The sequence below is a fragment of the Solanum dulcamara genome, chromosome 12 (genome assembly GCF_947179165.1).
Source record: "Solanum dulcamara chromosome 12, daSolDulc1.2, whole genome shotgun sequence".
In the NCBI taxonomy this organism is placed as follows: domain Eukaryota; kingdom Viridiplantae; phylum Streptophyta; class Magnoliopsida; order Solanales; family Solanaceae; genus Solanum; species Solanum dulcamara.
This window is the reverse complement of record NC_077248.1, coordinates 13,188,520-13,207,911: the sequence shown is the minus strand read 5'-3', so window position 1 is coordinate 13,207,911 and position 19,392 is coordinate 13,188,520. Positions and strand designations below refer to the sequence as shown.

The 19,392-nt window shown below is 34.7% G+C and overlaps 1 protein-coding gene across 2 annotated transcripts; it reads right to left on the bottom strand.

Annotated features, from left to right (window-relative positions):
- Nucleotides 1-2,947: 2,947 nt before the first annotated feature.
- On the bottom strand, nucleotides 2,948-17,508 carry LOC129875906 (probable galacturonosyltransferase 7). Of its 2 annotated transcripts, none has more exons than XM_055951145.1 (10): nucleotides 17,083-17,508; nucleotides 16,599-16,630; nucleotides 16,457-16,513; nucleotides 16,186-16,245; nucleotides 11,090-11,138; nucleotides 10,380-10,426; nucleotides 9,811-10,253; nucleotides 8,654-9,023; nucleotides 8,037-8,570; nucleotides 2,948-3,924 (listed from the first exon to the last, which is right to left on the bottom strand). In XM_055951145.1, the coding sequence occupies exons 1-10, from the start codon at nucleotides 17,213-17,215 to the stop codon at nucleotides 3,661-3,663; spliced, it is 1,989 nt and encodes a 662-aa protein (XP_055807120.1). In that variant the 5' UTR covers nucleotides 17,216-17,508; the 3' UTR covers nucleotides 2,948-3,660. The 2 variants fall into 2 exon arrangements, with proteins under 2 accessions (XP_055807120.1, XP_055807121.1); XM_055951146.1 differs by having other exon boundaries at nucleotides 8,666-9,023; nucleotides 17,083-17,507.
- Between the last annotated feature and the right edge of the window lie 1,884 nt (nucleotides 17,509-19,392).

The window sequence follows — 19,392 nt, the reverse complement described above, 5'->3', positions numbered from 1 at the left end:
TTTCAGTGGTGGGAATTTTAATTAAGGGTGACAAAAGAGTTTCAAAATTCAGAAAAAGTGACCCAAGCCTTGATTATTAAATAGAGGTTATAATTTTAAGATTAGTGTTAATGACACTAATTTTAAAACTTTCAAGTTTTATTATTTATACAAAAATTCAATCTTTCTCATTCCACCCCTCCCCCTTCCCACCCTACCCTTCTATCGTTACCATCTCCTCCCCTTCTGTCTTCATCATAGTTGTCATCACCACCTCCACCATCACCAATTCTTCTTATTCTTCCTCCACTTCCACTTCCTCCTCCACTACCATCGTTGCCACCTCCTTCTCCATCGTTGCTGCCACAACCACCTCCACCTTTGTTGTTACCATCAACAAGAACACCTTTATTGCCATCATAACCACCCTCTCATTCACCTCACAACTGCTAAAATTGTTGCAACAGAAAATTTATTTGTTGCAACAGTGTCCTATTTGTTGGAACAGATGACGATATTTGTTGCAACAAATAGGATATATGTTGCAAACGGATTATTAACCTGCTGTAACATATTGCTAACATGTTGTAACAGATTGTAAAAATAAGGATCAAAAAGAAAAAAAATGCGATAAAAAATTATGAACGTCAACGACGATGATGGCGGCAACAAAGAAGAAAAAATAGAGGAAGAGAGAGAAAAGAAGAAGATGAGGGAGAGAGAAATCTGAAAAGAGAAAGAAGGAAAGAGAAAATAAGATTAAAAAGATAATGGAGGGAAAATTTCAAAATTTGAAATTTAAAAAGGAGGAGAAGACTTTTTGAAATGTTAATATACACCCAAAATTTTCAATTGCTCTAATCAAATCTATTTTTCATTTAATCTCATTTGACCAAGTCAATATCACCAAAAATAAAATCAACACTTAAAAGACACCTTTTGTTCAAAACAGTCCGTAAAAGAAAAAAAGAAAAAAGTGATAAAAAATGAACAACGGCCGTGATGATGATGGTGACGACGGATGTGACAACTACGACGATGAAAAAGAAGGAGGAGGGGGAGGAGGGTAACAAAAGGGAATCTTCCTTTCTCAATTAAGTCTACACATGAATGATCCACTTGCCAAGGAGGAGGAGGAGGATAGATAATCTGAAAAGAGAGGGAGAAAGAAAAAGAGAGAGATTGAAAGATAATAAAAAAGGGGAAAAATTTCAAATTTTGAAATTTGAAATAAGAGGAAAGTCTTTTTAAAATTTTGAAATTCTAATATGTATCCCAAAGTTTTTAATCATTCTAATCAAATCCATATTTCATCTAATCTCATTTGACCAAGTCAATATCAGGAAAAAAAAAATTATCACCTATTGCTCAATTCTCTCTAATAACCATGATAATATTGGTAATAATGTTAATTTAAAGCAAATGAGTTTGTTATTCAATTTCATCATTTATGTTGGTCACTGAATCAACAACGGTTATACATCATTCTTGTTGGTTCATTGAATTAGTTACAATGTGAAGAGTCAGAATAAACTTGTTATAGCACATAATTAACCAGTCTTCTTCTTCGATTCCCCCCACAGATTGAGAAATTGGTACAAAATTATTTAGTATACTGAATTTTTCTATGATTCAATTGGACAAGCATTGAGACAAATAGCCTGTCGTATAATACTCCTAAGCATAGATATGGTTCGTTTCTGGATTAATATGTTCTTAGATAAGTATCTTTTTTTCCGCGGAACTACCAAGGTGAACTTATTTATTTTGTTCTTACATAACTTTGTTTTCTAATTTGTCCCCCTTAAGAGTAATCATGTCTATTAAGGCACAAACCAGCATCCTAAAGTGAAGCTCTGGTGGAGAGAGAACTAGATATAGCCAAGGAGTCTTGAAGAGAAAGAAAAGCAGCTGGAGAAGAAATTAATGTCATGGTTACATAAGAGCAACAACAAGTCTTGAAATTGGAAAGAAAGAAGATGACAAGTTGAAGTCATAGTCTTGCTTTGAATTTCTTGTATTAAACGTATCTTGTGTGTTCGTTAAGAGCATTTATTTTTTCTTCATTTTTCTACCTTGAGCATTTTAACACTTCAAACAGATAATAGATAAGCAGGAAAACAGCACCAAAACTAGCAGAAAAACACCAAAAGAAAAAAAGAACAACATCAAAGCACCTGAAACACAAAAAAAAATATGGTAAAACAATACAAAAAAAAAAACAGTAAACCAGTAGCAAAAACCAGTAAAACAGCACCAAACCATCTGAAAACAGCAATGCAGCAGGAAAAACCAGCTACAAAATTGATAAACCAGTAGAAAAACAGCAAAACAACACCATACTAGCCAAAAAAAACAGCAATACAGCAGTAAAACTGGTTAACCAGTAGTAAACAACAAAAAAAATTAAAATTGGCAAACCAGTAGTAAATGGAAAAAAAATCAATAGGAAAAATCAGTAAATTTTTTTTGGGCAAAACAGAAGAAAAACTGCAAAAAGAAACATACACAACACAGATGAGGAAAATAATACTTAAGAGAGAGAAAAATGTCACATGCTTGGCACATGTTTTTAGTAGTTAGTTTTTTAACACAAGTTAGCACAAGGATGCTTTTTGTTCTTCTAAGTTTGGGTTATACTTCAAGAATAATTTTAGCCTAAAACTCCGATTAATTGCCTTGCCCTTGCCAGAAACAAAAAGAAAAAATTAACTCACAAAACATTTGTTATTTTAGTCATCGTAAAAAAAAATTGAAAATATTTCATCTCATAAAACTTTTGTCGACACCAATAATAAATCCAGTTCAACTCTTCTTTTATGACTTTTACTTATATGGCAAACAACTAGAGGCATCATAAATACTTGACCTTAACAAAGTATTATCAATGTACTTTAACTTGTGATTGCATGTTAGCTACATTTGTTAACAATGAAATTTATCTGTAATTACCTTATAAATAACCTGATTGATCATTAGTGAATATAACTTGAACTATCAATCTCAAAGGCACAAATGTCGAGCTGCTTTGTCAAAAAAAAAATAATTAGAAGGTAAACAATGTTGTATTATGTTAACACTAAATATATTTTAGCAGCAACAGCAATTCTCCAGCAGCTAGTGCAAAGCTTAAAAACATTGAGATGCCTGATCAATGCTAAGAAAGAATGTATTCAAACAGATCCAATTCTACAAGGAAGAATTCACTGAACGTGTCAATGGCAACATCACACATCACAGCGGATCCAAGATGCTCATCACAAGTGAAGCAAGGGTCCAAGTACTTGTCACCCAATTTTGATAGAACTATATTTAACCCAAGTATGCATGCAAAGTTGATATCCAGCTCTTCAAAGATAATTTCGGGCAATCTCCTCATACACTATATCCTTAACAGCTTCAACAAAAATAGCCGATGAAGGTGTATGCCTAACCCATTAAAAGTTGTCCATGCCTTAATAGCAATCCGTCATTGACAAGTATTATGCATCACTCTAGCATTGCCTTGAGGTCAAACAAATTTCCTTCATTAACCAAACAATAGAGATATCCACACCAAATTATACTCAGTCCCCCTACCTCAGATATTCTACACAAGATCACAAACAGGAAACTGGTGCAAACTTCGTCACCCATGCCTTCATGAAACTTCAGCAGCAAATGCAGGCATTAGCCCAAGTACTAGTTAATATTGCAATCACTTAAAAACTGATTCTCCTGGTTTAGGAACTTCCGCCAGGAAACTGTATAATCACGGATGCCCAATTCAAGCCAAGGTTTCATGTTACCATTATAATGCAGTACTCTCGCATTCTTCACAGTTTCAATATCCACTCCATATTTATGACCCAGTCCTGATAATACCCACTTATCATCAAGAGCGTAAACTTCACCCTGAAAAGTAAGCAAGGTTGCCCGCAATGCAACAGCCTCTCCCGAATTCATCTGCAAATTGAATAAATAGGTGGCGGGGTAAGTCAATATAAAATAGCACATAGATAAATGGAGACAAGAAAATGGATTAGTCCTATTAACAATCTAACATGAGATTCCACACCAAGAATCTTTTCTGTGACTCATTTGTATTTACATAGATAAAATTACCTAGCATAGTCCCACTACCCAAGAACTGCCCCGCCCCCCGAAACCCCGCAGCCCTGCCCCTTAACCATAAAAGTTGAGTGTGTAAACAAATGCTCGATGGGTTAAGTTAACTTGCAGTAGACTTTGATAACCCATAGTTTGTGGGGCTCGAAAGGGTTAACTCATGGACTCCAAAAAATCCACACCAAAATGAAAAGAAACAGAGGCCCAAAACATGGGACATCTTTATTTCGGTGGGTGGCAGCTCACATGCCCACAAAAAACAATCATAACATTTATGTAGAGAACAATAATGAATGTGTTTAGTATTTTTCCACCTTTTCATGCTCGTCATATTTTGTGGTGCTCGAAACAGTTAAGCCCTGACTATCAAAATTCTACACCAAAATAAAATGAACGGAGGGTCAAAGGACATCACTTCATTATTTAGGCAGGTAGCAGCCCACATACAAGGTGCAACATGAAACAATCTTGAATATTTGTATTGAGAGAACAATAATGAACACAATTAGTAGTTTTCCATCTTTTCCTGTGTCGGTCTCCTAGCGCATGCAAATTACCTTTTTCTTTGACCCCTTTTGTATTGGGTATACTATTATTCACCATTCATATTGAAGGAAAAATACATATATAACATTCATATTAAAAGTCAACATATTACTCATAAATGTATTGGCCACGCGTAAAAAATTTTGGCTTTTCATTTAAAAAAATAATACTTAATGATGTGGCCGAATTATAATTGGCCACGCGTAAAAAATATTTTTGCAAATCCAAAGTTAAAAAATAATGGCATTGTTGAGCCTTTTCTCAAACGGCAATGGCATATTTGAGCCTTTTCCCTTTGCTAAATATGGATTTTTGCTTTGTTGATCATCTTGTTGTGTAGTTGGGTTGTCCATATTAAAAAGATTTTCTTTTTGCAGCAGTCTTGTGATCAATATACTAGGTTTAATTTCAGGCATTGATGTAGTTACTATCCAATAGTACTGGGAAATGATCAATGACTGGTCTCGGCAATGCATGTAGCAATAAGTTGAAACTTTTCTTCCTAGTCACCAGAGATCAAGATCTTGTCTATCCACAAAGAACACCTCTTATTTCTTCAAGTGAAGTTTGCCTCCGTAAGTGTAACATCAATGATATCACATATTACAAAAGTTCGATAAAGTTCGTTGCTACAACCTCCACCTCCCAGGAATTGTTGTGAGACTACCTTCTTTCATAAACCTTATAACACTTAGGGGTCGTTAGGTAGAATGTATTAAAATAATGTTAAATAGAGTGTATTAGTAATGTTTGTATTAGTTATGCTTGCATTAATTATACATAAAATATTTCTTATGCATTGTTTGGTTTAGTGCATTAGAAAATAACATGCATTGCATAAAAATATTTATTTACAAAAATATCAACAATTATGATGGGAACGATGTAAAAGAGGTTTTGAGGGGTAATTGAGTGTTTAACCATAATAATGCAAGCATTAAATCCCCTTGCATTACTAATACCTAGAAATCCATGGTATTAGTAATGCAAGCATCAATACACAATAGAGTGTATAACTAATGCAAGTATTAAATACCCTTGCATTACTAATACCTAGAAATCCATGGTATTAGTAATGTAAGTCTTAATACACAATACACAATAGAGTGTATAACTAATGCTTGCATAACTACATGCCATGAAAAAGTGTACCAAACAAGGTACTACTAATACACCTAATTAATGCATGCATTATTTTTGCTAACACACTCTACCAAACGACCCCTTAAGTCTTCTATTCATCTTTGACACACATCCACGAGCTCATACCAAAGTGATTGTATGTTGGGCAATCCATATCTGTTGCCAGAAAAAGTCCGATCTCTGTATATTCAAACTGACATATTAGACTTTGCGCCAACTTGATTTCTTTTCTTGAAGACAATGACCTCTTATTTCATTAAATCATTATTTCCCAGCTGTTTCTTGGGTATACAAGAAAGACAACAACAACAACAAACTCAGTATAGTCCCACCATGTGGGGTCTGGGGAGGGTAGAGTGGACGCAGACCTAACCCCCACCTTAAAAAGTAGGGCGGCTGTTTCCGAAGGGTATACACGAAAGACAACCCAACTTAATGGTTACCCATCATATTTTGACCATTTGCTCCCTAACCATCGACATATATGTTATTAATGCAATCCCTGAGGCACTTGCACTTCTTTGATCACCCTTTTCACCAACATTCTTTTTTTAGGGTTGTTGATCCCCTGGTACTCCACATCATTACTCCTGAACTACAGGAAAAGGTCTAAAAATATCCTCCATTCACCTTTTGGTCTAAAAATACCCTTTACTCATCTTTTTATTCTAAGAATACCCTTCCATTCACCTTTTTGGCTCACTTATACCCTTGAAACTAACAACTCTTTCTTTATTTTATTTTTTAAAATATTTCTTATGAGTCGTTTTTTCATGAGATGAAATATAAAACCCACCTCTACTAGATTTTTTCCCATAATTTATCCAAGCCAAAACAATATACCTCTTCAAGACCCCCCCAAAAAAAACATAAAACATCTAGTAGTTTTTTGTATTTGCTTTAGCTTTTTGTTTTGTTTTGTTTTGGGGTCATGAAGGATATTGTTTTGACTTGGATAGATGGAAAAATCTATATAAAAAAAAGTATTTGCGGTAGTATTTTATTTTATTTTAGTTTTTTTGGGAGTCATGAAGCAGGTATATTGTTTTGGCTTGGATAAAATATGGGGAAAATTTAAAAAAAGTGTTTTGTTCATTAACTTAAAGTCCTGCAATTATGTCCAATTTCATTCTAAAGATCATATAATTGCCAGAAGAAGCTCTATGGAATTTTTTCGAATGGCTATTGGTTTGGTATTCCCAAAAGCTTAAAGCTTTCCCCTTTTTTGGTTCCCGTGAAGCAACACTACAATTTGCTCTTTTATTGAGCTATCAAAGCTGACTTTTTTTTTACTTTGTTTTTCATATTTGATTTGGGTTGTTAGTGGAGTTATACATATAGCAATTATCCTATTTGGTGGTTTAGAAGTCATTTTTGTGAATTAAACCCAATTTTTTTTTAATTTTACATACAACCTGATAATTAAAAGTCTCAATTTTTATTTTTTTGGTTTCAAAGAATGTCTGGTGTTGGATTTTCCAGCTAAGTCAAAGGATAAACTTGACATTGCCAATAGAAAGAGGAAAAAGTTAAGCGTGCGTATATATTAGGAAATAGGTTTTATTGAATTAGTTGGGTGGGGTAGAAGAAATATACTAGGAGAAAATTTTAATTGGGATAAAATATATTCACGTAGGCGCCACATAAGATAATAAGGTGGGAGACATGAGAGTTAACAATTCAAGGGTAAATATGTGCCCAAAGTTAGATTTAAGGGCATATATATCAAAAAAGTATGACGAAGGGTAAATATAATCTTTTTCTGTGAGTATAGGGGCAAATATGACCCTTTTCCTTTACATTACCAGTTTCAAAAAAAAATATGACCCTTTTCCGTATCCTTAATCACCTAGTGTAAGCTACAGCCACACCCTAGTGTGGCTATATTAGAAATTATGATTGTCAATGGGTTTGTGGACATGAATTTACCAAGTAAGAGTCCCAACTACATTGTCTAAGGGAATCAACCAAACCTTAAAAATATGGAGAACTCCAGAAAGTAACAATTTTTTGATCATTTTTGGGGCAAGTACAATAGAAATCACTTTTACTTACCAAAATTTGATTTGTCATGTTGTGATATTATTTCAAAGTAGAAATAGAGAAATAGAACAATAACATGCTAATTCTCAAACCGTATTAAACTCAAAAAATGAAAATAAAGAAAGAAGGAAATATTTTACTAGCCATTGCCTTACATATTGCAGGCAAAAGTCATTGAAAACAACAAATGTACATCAAAAGATAAGAGTGTCACTGACCTCTGTTACCAACTTCAGGTATCTTCCGGAAATATCTTGTTCCCTCCACCTCACTAGATCAATAACATTTAATCCAGACATCCAAGCACAAGATGTTTCATCCAATCTCTGGTCAGCAAAAAGTTTCTGTAGTTGAATCAGTCTAACTGAGCAGCACTGAACTGCACCATTCACTTTCCCATCCATATTGATGCCCCATAAGACTGACAAGTCTCTTTGCACAATAATGTCATCATCCAAGACCACGACTTTTTTTAAACTAGGGAATATCTCAGGAAGAAGATAATGGGAATGCGAAAAAACAGATAGGTATTCTGTTGTTGGTGGTCTATCAACCTTGTGGAAGGAGACACGATATTCTTCAGGCAGGGAAAGATGAATTGACGTTGATGCCTTATTGTTTTCCAGCTTATGATCTTCAATATTCAACACCTCAACTGTGGCCTCCATATACTTGTTCCTCGAGAACCATAACTTCATGGCAAAGTAATTCTGTCTATCTGTTACCACATGAAATACTTGATTCTCACTTTCCTGCATGTAGAAGAAAACCCTATCAGAAAAACTGATAAAAGTATTAAGAACAGAAAAAAATTGCAATTGAAGAGAGAATATACCAACCACCATACTTTTGCATGAGTTACAGTGGAGTTAATTACGGCAGATGATGCTAGCACATTGCTGGAGAATATAACGAAGTGGTGAAGATCTGGATTCAAATGTCTCTCTGCCAATGACTGATCAATATCAGGTGGAGGGTATCTAAAATACTCGACAGTTAATCGCATTGACAGGCAATGATAACTCTTGGGCATGGTTTGAACTGCTAGTTGGTAGAGGAAGGAACTCTGTCTCATATGGAAAGTAGCCTCATCTTCAGTAAGATCAACTAGTTGTCTGAATTTCTTGTCTACATTACTGCAATCTACGCGGCATGCCTTCGCTTGAGCAATTACAGCTTCCATCTTAGGTAGCTTCTGATCAATCCTGGTGAACAAGCAAAAGCATGAATTTTCTGTAAAAGGTTTACAGAATATAATGAAAAGACGCCTTTACAGATTTCTTCTACCTACAGGCGAATGAATAAGTGGAAGACAAGAAACAAGTAGTTGAGATACTTCTCTGCCTGATTAAAGCTAACAAACAAATGCAACAAAAAGTAATTAGACTAGAAGGCAGATTAGAAGCAAAGCTCAACTACTGGAGTTAGGAGTTAGGCCAGGTTAAAAGTAATGTGATTCAAAGAGGTGAATGCTTGGGATCTTAATATGTTACCACTATTTGAAGTAAATGAGTGGATGTTATTTGAAAAGTTTTAAATTGCTAGAACTTATTCGACAAGACAGTTGACCAAATGCCCAAGAATACTTCTATCGGCGTCACTAAAGGAAGAGAATGAGAGAGAGAGAGAGAGAGGGGGGGGAGAGAGAGAGAGAGAGATGGGAGAAGAAGGAAAGGAGACAATCAAGCCTGAGAAGTAGATACTGAGGAATGTTGAACTCTGCATCTAGAATCAAACAAATTGCTCCTGATCTATTTGAGTTGAGCTGAGGCTAAGTCTAAATTGCATGAAGGCATAACATCTAGACAGCAATAACCAACAACAAAAGTCAAAACGCTTCCCAAAACATATAAAGTAAGCTATACCCATTTCTCAATCTTAATCACAAAAAGATAAGATTAAACATTTTGACACTACATGATCATTTAAAAATAAGACCGAGTCCAAACATTTGTATTGTTGCATAGTTGCGAGGAAACTATTTGCACATACAGAGGAGGAAGATCTTTGTCCACCGTAGTTACACTAAGCACCCGCTCAAAGTCTTGAATGTTTTGCTTCATTTCATGTGACAGCTTGTCAAGAGCCGGAAGCTTTGCGATGCTAGGATAATATGCCCGAGCCACATACAACAAGTCTTTCATCTTTCTAACAGTGAAATCATTAACTTTCTCCTTATGATTGCGACGCCATAAACAGTAGCTCCCAAATTTTAGCTCACATAATTTCTCACCCTCATCAATGTCTCTGATATTCTCAGTGGCACCAGGCGTAGAACCAACATCTGTGCTCTGCTTTTTTCCTGCCAAGTGACCAACACCTGTGCTCTGCTTTGTTTTTGGCAAGTCACCAACACCTGTGCTCTGCTTTGTTTTTGCCAAGTCACCAACATCTGTGCTCTTGTTTTTTTTTGTTAAGTCAACAACACCTGTGCTCTGTTACACATATCAAAGGTTAATCTTATTATTGTATCAGATGGAGACAAAAAGAATTAATCAACATGTAAAGATTCATTTTTGTGACGAGAACATGTAAAAACATAAGGTTGCAGAACTACATACATTTACTCCTAAGTGCTCTTCCGTCAATCCATCCAACAAAGGAAATCCTGGAAAAACAATATTGCAAAGAGGAATAGCTTAAAAATCTAAATAGATCTAAAGGTTACATTAGCTCCATCCACGAAAAAGAAAAGAGACAGGATCACATTAAAAGAGAAGGCTAAACACTCAAGGGTGTGTTTAGTATGAAAGAAAATGTTTTCCATGGAAAATAAGTGAATTTCTTACTTATTTTTTGGTGTTTGTCAAGTAAGAAGAAAATATTGTCCCAAACACATTTTATATAATCTAGACAAGCACTATTGGGTGGTAGTGAAGGGGAGGAGTATGAGGATGGTGAGGATGAGAGCTACGAGGGTGGAGGTGGGGTGTGTTGGAGGGTAGGGAGGAGACAATTAACGTGGAATGCCACTTATGGAACTTGTTAACTCTACTTCCACAAGGGAAGTCATTTTCCTCATTTTTAAGAAGCTTGTTTTCCTAAATGAAATGTTTTACAAAAATTTTACCAACCAAACATGGGAAAATTGGAAAGCACTTTCCGTCATACCAAACACACTGCAATTGCTACATGAATAGACATATTCATAGAAAATTTGTCTATATCCATTGAAAAAAATTGTTTTTACATGTAGCATGCATAGACATAGTTACGCATTATAAAGCAAGAGACATGTTCCTCTTCAGAGATTTAAGTTGGAATATCCTACCAGTAGTCTTGTTCTCCGCTTGCCCAACAACAATATTTCCCCCAAAATCCTGAGAAAAATGGTGAAGAAAAATCAATCAAACATCTTATATGTGAAGACTGAAACGTTGGAGGAAGTATCCTATACCTGTTTTAATTGTAAGATGTGATTTCTTCCAATATCAAAAACACAAATGATAAAAGAAAGCTGAAATTATTGAGAAGCTTGAGACATGTGGACTATCTTAATTGTTCAATGTTCAAACTCCCTTTGTGTGTCTCAATAATGTCAGCTTTCTTATTGAAACTGGAAAAAAAAAAAGAGTTTAAAAAGAAAGCTGAAATTCTTGAGACAAGCAACCGTAGTTTGAACATTGAACAACTAAGGTAGTCCACATGTCTCAAGCTTCACAATAATAGATATTTTCAAACATAAAGCTTCGTTCTTTCTCTCTTATTCTTATAAAGCATAAAGCTTCTCTTCTTTTTTTCCTTCCCCATCTGATAGTATGGTCAAATCAATATCTTTTATTTTTTTATAACCGTGGTGTCTGAGCTAGCTTGCACGCGCCCACCTCCCACCAACAAGTACTAGAGTTAGGTACCAGGTAACTCAGTCCACCAAAGCCAAGACACCAAGACAGACAGATGGAAAAAAATCACATAGTATTTTTGTATCTGCTAGATTTTGAACTTGAGATCTCATAGTTCCAAACCCACTTCATTAACCAATAGGCCACACCCATGGGTGCAGCATTTTAAAACTTCTAAGTGAAGAATTGGTATTATGAAGTAGAAAAGAAAGCAAAATGGTTAATAAGCAAGACCAAACATCTACAGCAAACGAATTAGAGTAAGAAGACCCAAACGAGCAACTGCTGTATGCTTATTGACAGAAATGATATTGCACAACTATTCATGTGAAGCTGCATGCTTCTTAATTAGATCAGTACCTTGGCAATAGTCCACAATTGTGTTATATAGGTAAATCACATGCAAGTCCAGCGAGAGGATACTTAAACTTCTAATATCTATACACACAAAGCATCAATAAATTTAGAGGTTTCACTTGCATAGTTGTGTGAATTGGTTGTAACATTTTTTTTTCTGTTTTCCATTATTTGCTGCTGTAATAAGCATGTTAGCAACTTTTGATTCCTGATTCCTTCACAATTGCTTATCTTATGTCTTCTTGTCTTCAATTGCTTGTGAAGTAGTTTCAAGCCTATAAGGTAAATTATGGCCTAGTATTTCAAAGTTCAAAATATGTAAAAGAATTATCACAACATTCGAGCCAAAAAAAAAAAATTAGAGTAGTTAAAGACAGGTACCTCGAAAAAGTGTTCCTATAATATAGACTATTGTTGCAATACACTGGGCATAAAATCTGCACAACAGTCGGACAATGAAACTAAGTAGAACTAAAAGATCCTAGTGGTGTTATTTTCATATGTTCATGAAATGACAAGAATACTTCATAGCCCGTGACTTAAATTTGGAAGGAATCATGATTGATGTCAATGGTGAAACAAGGGAATGTACGTGTAGGAAAAACTTGCAAGTCTGAAATTCTCAGGTACTACTCGAAGAAAACACAAACTAAAGGGGAACATTGGGATAGAAGGGGGCCTCTACACTGTTCAAAATCACATCATTATGAAACATTAAATTTGTTCATCTCTTGTCTTTACATGTATGCTCGTGATCTATCATCTAAACTGCCAACATCTAGGACCCCAAGACACTAACCATATCCGGCAGTAATTAGCAGAGTTAAAGCACGCTCAACGCCTGAAGCGGGACTCAAAACATGTTGAGCGCTTCACCTCGCTTGATGTGAGCTTTAGTGTCATCATCAAGGGAGCCTCTTCTGAAGCGGCAACATTAAACAACTGATATTACATTTTATTGTAAAAAAAAATTCAACTTCTTTGTTTCATATATTTGTCATTCATGCTTATAATTATTAGTCTTGGACTAAACATATACATTTGTATTTGTTTCTCCCTTTGCACCTTTTTCATTAAAGCCCACGCTTTTTTGCACTTAAAGCACCAACAGACCTTAAGACTTTTTTGTGCTTTTTGCTTGTGATAAAACTGGCAATTAGAAGATTAAAATATCTTCGTCTCATACAAGGAGTCAAGTAGTACTAAAAATGTGATATTGAGAAGCTTTGCTTTTAAAATTAGCTCCAAGTAGAATTCTTCCTATATATGCCCCGCATCAAAGGGAATAAAAGGGGCATCTTCAACTCTCTTCATAGAGAAAAAGAAAAAGGAGATATTTTCAAATCAAACAAGCTTCAATCAATAAAATGGTATTCCAATAAAAAAAATCATGACAAAAGACATCAATATATGCTATATGGAGACTCATAACATGAAAAGTTATTGCATTAACTCTCTCAGGTCATCGGCAGGTTGTAGGGCTGTTCAAAACCGTCCGCTACCGATAACCCAACCGCAAAATTGGCTTATTGGTTTATTGGTATTGAGTTATCGGATTAGCGGATGGAGCATGGATTTAAATTTTATAATTAACGGCTTATCGGTGTGGGGGATGGATTACTCAATTTTGTTAATGGGTAAACCGTTAATCCGTTAAGAATTTATTATATTTTATCCCTAAACATATAAAATATGTATAATATTGATAATTTTTATTTGTAAACCTAAAATAAAATAAGGGTCAAACCCATTTAATTAAACAGGCCTAACCAATTTAATTAAATAGGCAGGCCCATAACCCATTTAAACTTAAACTGTAGAAGCCCTACTTACTAGTTACTAGTTACTACTTCAACTCTTCTACAAACTTCTTCCGCCTACTTTAGGTTTAGGAACTTCCGCCTAAACTTCTTCCGCCTAAATCTGCCTCAGAAATTCTAGTAGCATCCCAGAGTTGATTCTACATGCATGTCTGAAGTTGATTTTTGATGACCATATGCAGATACTTTGAAGGTAGATGCTGCTTGTGGACTGTTGTTTTCTTATTATTGTTTCCTTAAGAAATATTTTTGTTAATGAGCAAATTTGATGAAGTGGGTACTAGCAGCTTTACTCCTTTCTTGGGGTGAAATAATGTTTTCTGGACCTGATCTCTTGCATTGTTCTATATTTGGGTTGTTTGACCTTTGATTTGGCAGCATCTAGTCGTCATAAAAATAAAGTCTTGAAATGGGTTGGTGAATAGAAATTAGTTTGCGGTTGTTTTCAACAGTTTGGGGGTGGGGGTGTTGTGTGGAAGGAAGGTGAAATTACTTTGCTAATTCACTTTGCATATGTTATAATGCTGGGATTTTAGTTTGTTTTTTTTGGGTACAATTTGTTCTCTGTTTATCTTAAGGTTTGTTGAGCAAATTGGCATATATGTATTTTAGAGGGATGATTCTTTTTGGATAAATTTTTTAGATGGATGATTACTGTTATAAGAACATATGCTTTTGTGCTCAAATTTAATGTGTTCATCACTTCAGCTAGTGAAAATAAGAAGGGAACTTTAGTTGAGTGTGCTCAGCAGGTAAGTCTATTAAGGTCACCACCGATACACCGCTCGATAACCGTCCGATAAGTGCTAATCCGATACCAATCCAACCGATATCTTATAGGTTGGCTAGCGGATTAGTACTTTTAAAAGCCGATAACCGTTAAGTCAAACCGTTAAACATAATAATCCGTCCAATCCACCCGATAAGCACCCCTAGCAGGTTGATTGGTTAGGTGAATGGTGGAAGAAAATCTTGTTCTCCAAATGAGACATTATTTTCAATCCTTTCAAAAAAAAAAATCTCCAACCAGGATGGCTGGCTTACTTTTCATATGTATGTGGAGGGAACCTGGCGTTAAGCACTGGGGCCAGCCTTTTTTAGGGCCAATTCCATCAATTTTGGTTGAGGTAATTCTTACTTGTTCATCGCCAACTAATCTAGCTCCTGAAATATATGTGACATGACATATCTTTCTTTCTCCTGATCTTTCCCCTCAACTTATCCTTCTCTTCTTTTTTTCCATTCATATTCTGACAAAATGCATACTTCAGATATAAATATATAATTACTAGTCTTTAACTTGTGCAGGAACGACTATAAACTAGACAAAACCACACAAGTTTTAATCATCAGTTCTTACCGTGGAATGACAAATGGGCTACTTAATTCAATAGCTCTAGATCTAGTACTACATGCAAACAGCAAACTATATGAAAAGGAAAAGGAAAGAAATAGTGGAAGGACTACTTTCGTAAAACATGGAAGTTGCATTTGCATTAGTCTGATAGTTATAGTTGTCATGTTGAGTAGAACTAATTGACGAAACATGAAGTTTTGTTATTAGTTATCATTGAAAGTCTGAAATTCAAGTTAATTATCAGTGTTATAATATTGAGAAAACTGGAGAAATAAGAATAAAAAATGGCATGCATCCCTTGAAAGGTTTAATAGTATATCTCAAGTAGTTTAACATACAAGGATTAGCACAAATCAAGCAGTCTACAGTTCTAAATGTATAGATCCTAAATCTTCTTGATCGTTTACCTTATTCAATTGTCAGTAGTCAATCACATACTCATAGAACCATCCTTCTTCTTCACTAAGTTAAGTACATCATTTTGTTCTTATGAGCATTAAAATTATTTTATCAATTGAGGTAACGACGGATATTAGAAACTCATGGTTTGAGATTTGATTATTGCTTCTTATGCTTCAATACATCCAGTACCCTATCTTTCTCAGTTTGATCTTCAGTCATACATCACAGAGAATTTTCCAAGTCTAAATACTTTATTTGCAACACCAAATTTGTTCATAGAAAAAATAGCAGCCAATAAGACTAACAAGTATGAGGATGAATTTAATTTGAAAAGGAAAGCAAGGGCGACAATTAACAATGAGAAGTTTGTAATAACATACATCATAAATTATGCTAATCTATTCACAGTTAAAACCAATTTTAAGGAGAACTTTCCAGAATAGCCCGACTAGTAAGCTTTACATATGTTTACAGGCATTTTCAAGGTAAAACACTCATTATAGCAACACCTAGTCAGTAACAGTCCATTCAAATTGCAAAACTTAAACTCTAATAAACATTATCAGAAAAAAAAATTGAAAAAAAAGACCTTGGGAAGAGTTGGTTCCAATCTGTGTATTAGGTCATCCACATGTGTTGATTCGTCATCCTGCAACAAGATTCCGGATAACTGTTAGATACGGTCATGATCACCTTTTTCTCTGTGTGTACACACAAAATGCAACACTGAACAAATATATGTCGCCTAGTAGAGATGTAGCATTGGGAATTAAGATAGTCCACTTCTCCTACTGGCTAAAAATTTCAAAATGACCAATGATAAAGGCAGCTCGTGAGGTTGCTTATAGAGAAGAAATTACCTCTGACTGATTCCCAATCTTTGGAGTACTATGTCGACCATAGATTCTAAGTCCACCCTGATTCCATCAAGAGTTCCCAGTTTAGAAGATCAATAAGTGGTTATTAAAAAGCAATATCATTATAATGCTGCAGGTTACTTACTGAAGCTGAACTTTGTTGTGTTGTTGTATATCCTGCAAAAAGTAAATGCCAGATCAAGTTAGAGCAAATCCTTCTAAAAAACTGGCTAGAACTAAAAAGCTTCGTGAAGAAGGAAATTTTTTTTATCCATAATGGTATGACAAAAGCAAGGTTAGTTACTCTTTTGTTATCTCTCTTCTTCTTTTCCCTACATTTATATTGGTGTTCTCTTTTCATCAGGGGCGAGGGGATCAGGAATCATTCTTCATCTTGGAAGACAATTAAAGTTACTAAAAATGCTAGTCTGGGTTGATAAACTTGAATTTTCTTCCTACCATATAATTGAAAGAAGGATTTTGGCCAAAGAAGATAGAGATTGCCTAATTGCACTACAGATTTGCATTAGAAGAGAGCAGGTTCAAAACAACAATCATAGATCCAATTTACAATGAGCAAAAGTTTTTAGCATTCAACAATCAAAGAATCTGGGGTCATTGCTATTTACCCGAAGAGTGAAAACCGTTATGGAGGCCAAGCAGAAACACCAGAGGCACGAGCAATGATAGAAAAACGAGACCCAACACCGCAATCACCAAACCTTTCCATCGCCTCTTCGCCGGAAGTATCCCACCCTTCATCTCTTCCTCCCTTTCCTAATCCTCCTCCTCCTCTCGTTTGCCTTCTCCACCTTTGCAATTCGCTTTGATTTGTTCTCCTTACCTCAACTGCCAACAGCGTTTGTCCCAAATCTACACGACACGACAATGTGTGTATCCGGTAATCTGTTTTTCCGGCGCCGTCGAAGGAAAATCGTCCGGCCGAGGCCCGGTGGGTGGAGCCGAGAAGTAGAGATCGATCTGGTTGAAAAAAGTAAAAAACAATAACAAAGCGTAAAGATCTGATTGTCACTAACAATTTTGGTAGCTTTTTGGATATGCCAATATAGTCCCCAACTTTATGTAATAGAAAAACAAAAAAAAAAAGTTGGAATTAACATCTCCGAGCACTTGCGCAATTTCCAATCCAATACCAAATTTTACATCAAATTCTATATTTAGAGCCGTTTGGATGAACTTTAAATTGGTAAGTCCCTTTTTTTAAAATTAAATTATGAATTCTACTATAAATTTTAATTGAATATAATTACAATCAATCTTCACAAAAATTAAATATGTAAAAATATAAATTGATAGAAAAACAATACAATATACTTTAGAATTATCGATTTCAATAATTTCTTTCTCGACATAAAAAAATTAAGGACAAAAAAATTCATTTTGAACTACGTAATGCATTAATAGAGTATTTATGGGAGTACCGTAGTAATCATGAAAGTTGAATATTTATGTAGAATTTAAAATAAAATTTCTAATTGTGTAATGTTTATTTAATTATATTTCGTTAATGATTTTTACTTTTATTTATGTTATCCATTATTATGTATAATAAGTAATATTTTCTAGCAATTTATATTATTTAAAAAATTATGATACAAAAAAAATTATATTAATAGCCTATATAAGAAAAATAATATGAAAATTATATACAGTGAATATTTTCAAAAAAAATATTTATTAAATAAGAAAATATAAATGAAATAAGAAATAATAATATAATAATGAAGAGGAAAAAAATTCTTTTTGGGTGTAAAATTTGATGCAGTGGGTTGGAGTTGATTTACATTGAAAATAGTGTTTACACCAAATTTGGCGTAAAATTTGATGTTTGGGTTGGATATGCCCTTACAAAATGAAGAAAAAAAATGATTTTTCAAATTTACTATGAGTAACAATAAATAAATAAATAAATATATATATATATACACACATACTAGTTTCTGTGAACGTGCTTTGCACGTTACTTCCTGTCTGTTATCATACAAAAAAAAAGAACTCTGATGACTAATTCGGAGTCTTATACCAACACCTGACTCGAGACTCGACCCAAATATTCGACCTTGACACCCGACACCTGAATCAGAAATCTACTTCCGAACCAAGACTTGACCTTGACTCTTGACCCATTTTCCGATCCAACACTTGTTCGAGGACTCGACTCAAGATCCGACTTCTGAATCGAGCTTGACACTGGACACTGATTCGGGACAGCACTTCCGACACCAACTCCCGACCTAGGACTCGAACCGAATTTTGAATCGAGACCCGACTTACGACTTGAGATTCAACCCTACACCTGATTTTCGAATCAGGATCTAACTTCACCCGATCCTAACATCTGACACAAGACTGACCCCAACTTCGGACTCCTGTCCTGGTCTAATTTCCGACTCGAGATCCTATCTCGACATTTGACCTTGGATCGGACTTGCGAATCGGGATCTGCCCCCGAATCTGACCTAGGACCCAATCCCAACTTTCAACATAGGACTCGATTCTAATTTTTGATTCGAAACCCGACTTCCGAATCAGGACCCGACCATATATATATATATAAAGATCTCTTTTTAAAAAAGATAATCATAAATGACGTACAAAACTACTTTGATTTCATCATTTGAAGATATTTAAGTTCAATATTTGCAAATAATTAGTAAATGTTTAGCTTTAATTGGTGAAAGTTTTTATTCGCAAAATTTTAATAAATTGTTTAGACATAATTTTACAATAGCATATGTAGTGTAATTTCACAAATGAATTTGAAAATGGTAGAGTATTGCAGACATTAACAAGAAGTCATGTCCAAATAATATAGAGAGCATGTCACGTCTTGCCAAAAAAAGAAAGGTAACTGCAATAAAAATAACATGATAAGCGAAGTGCAAGAAATAACGGATAATGCCATACATCAAAGGACA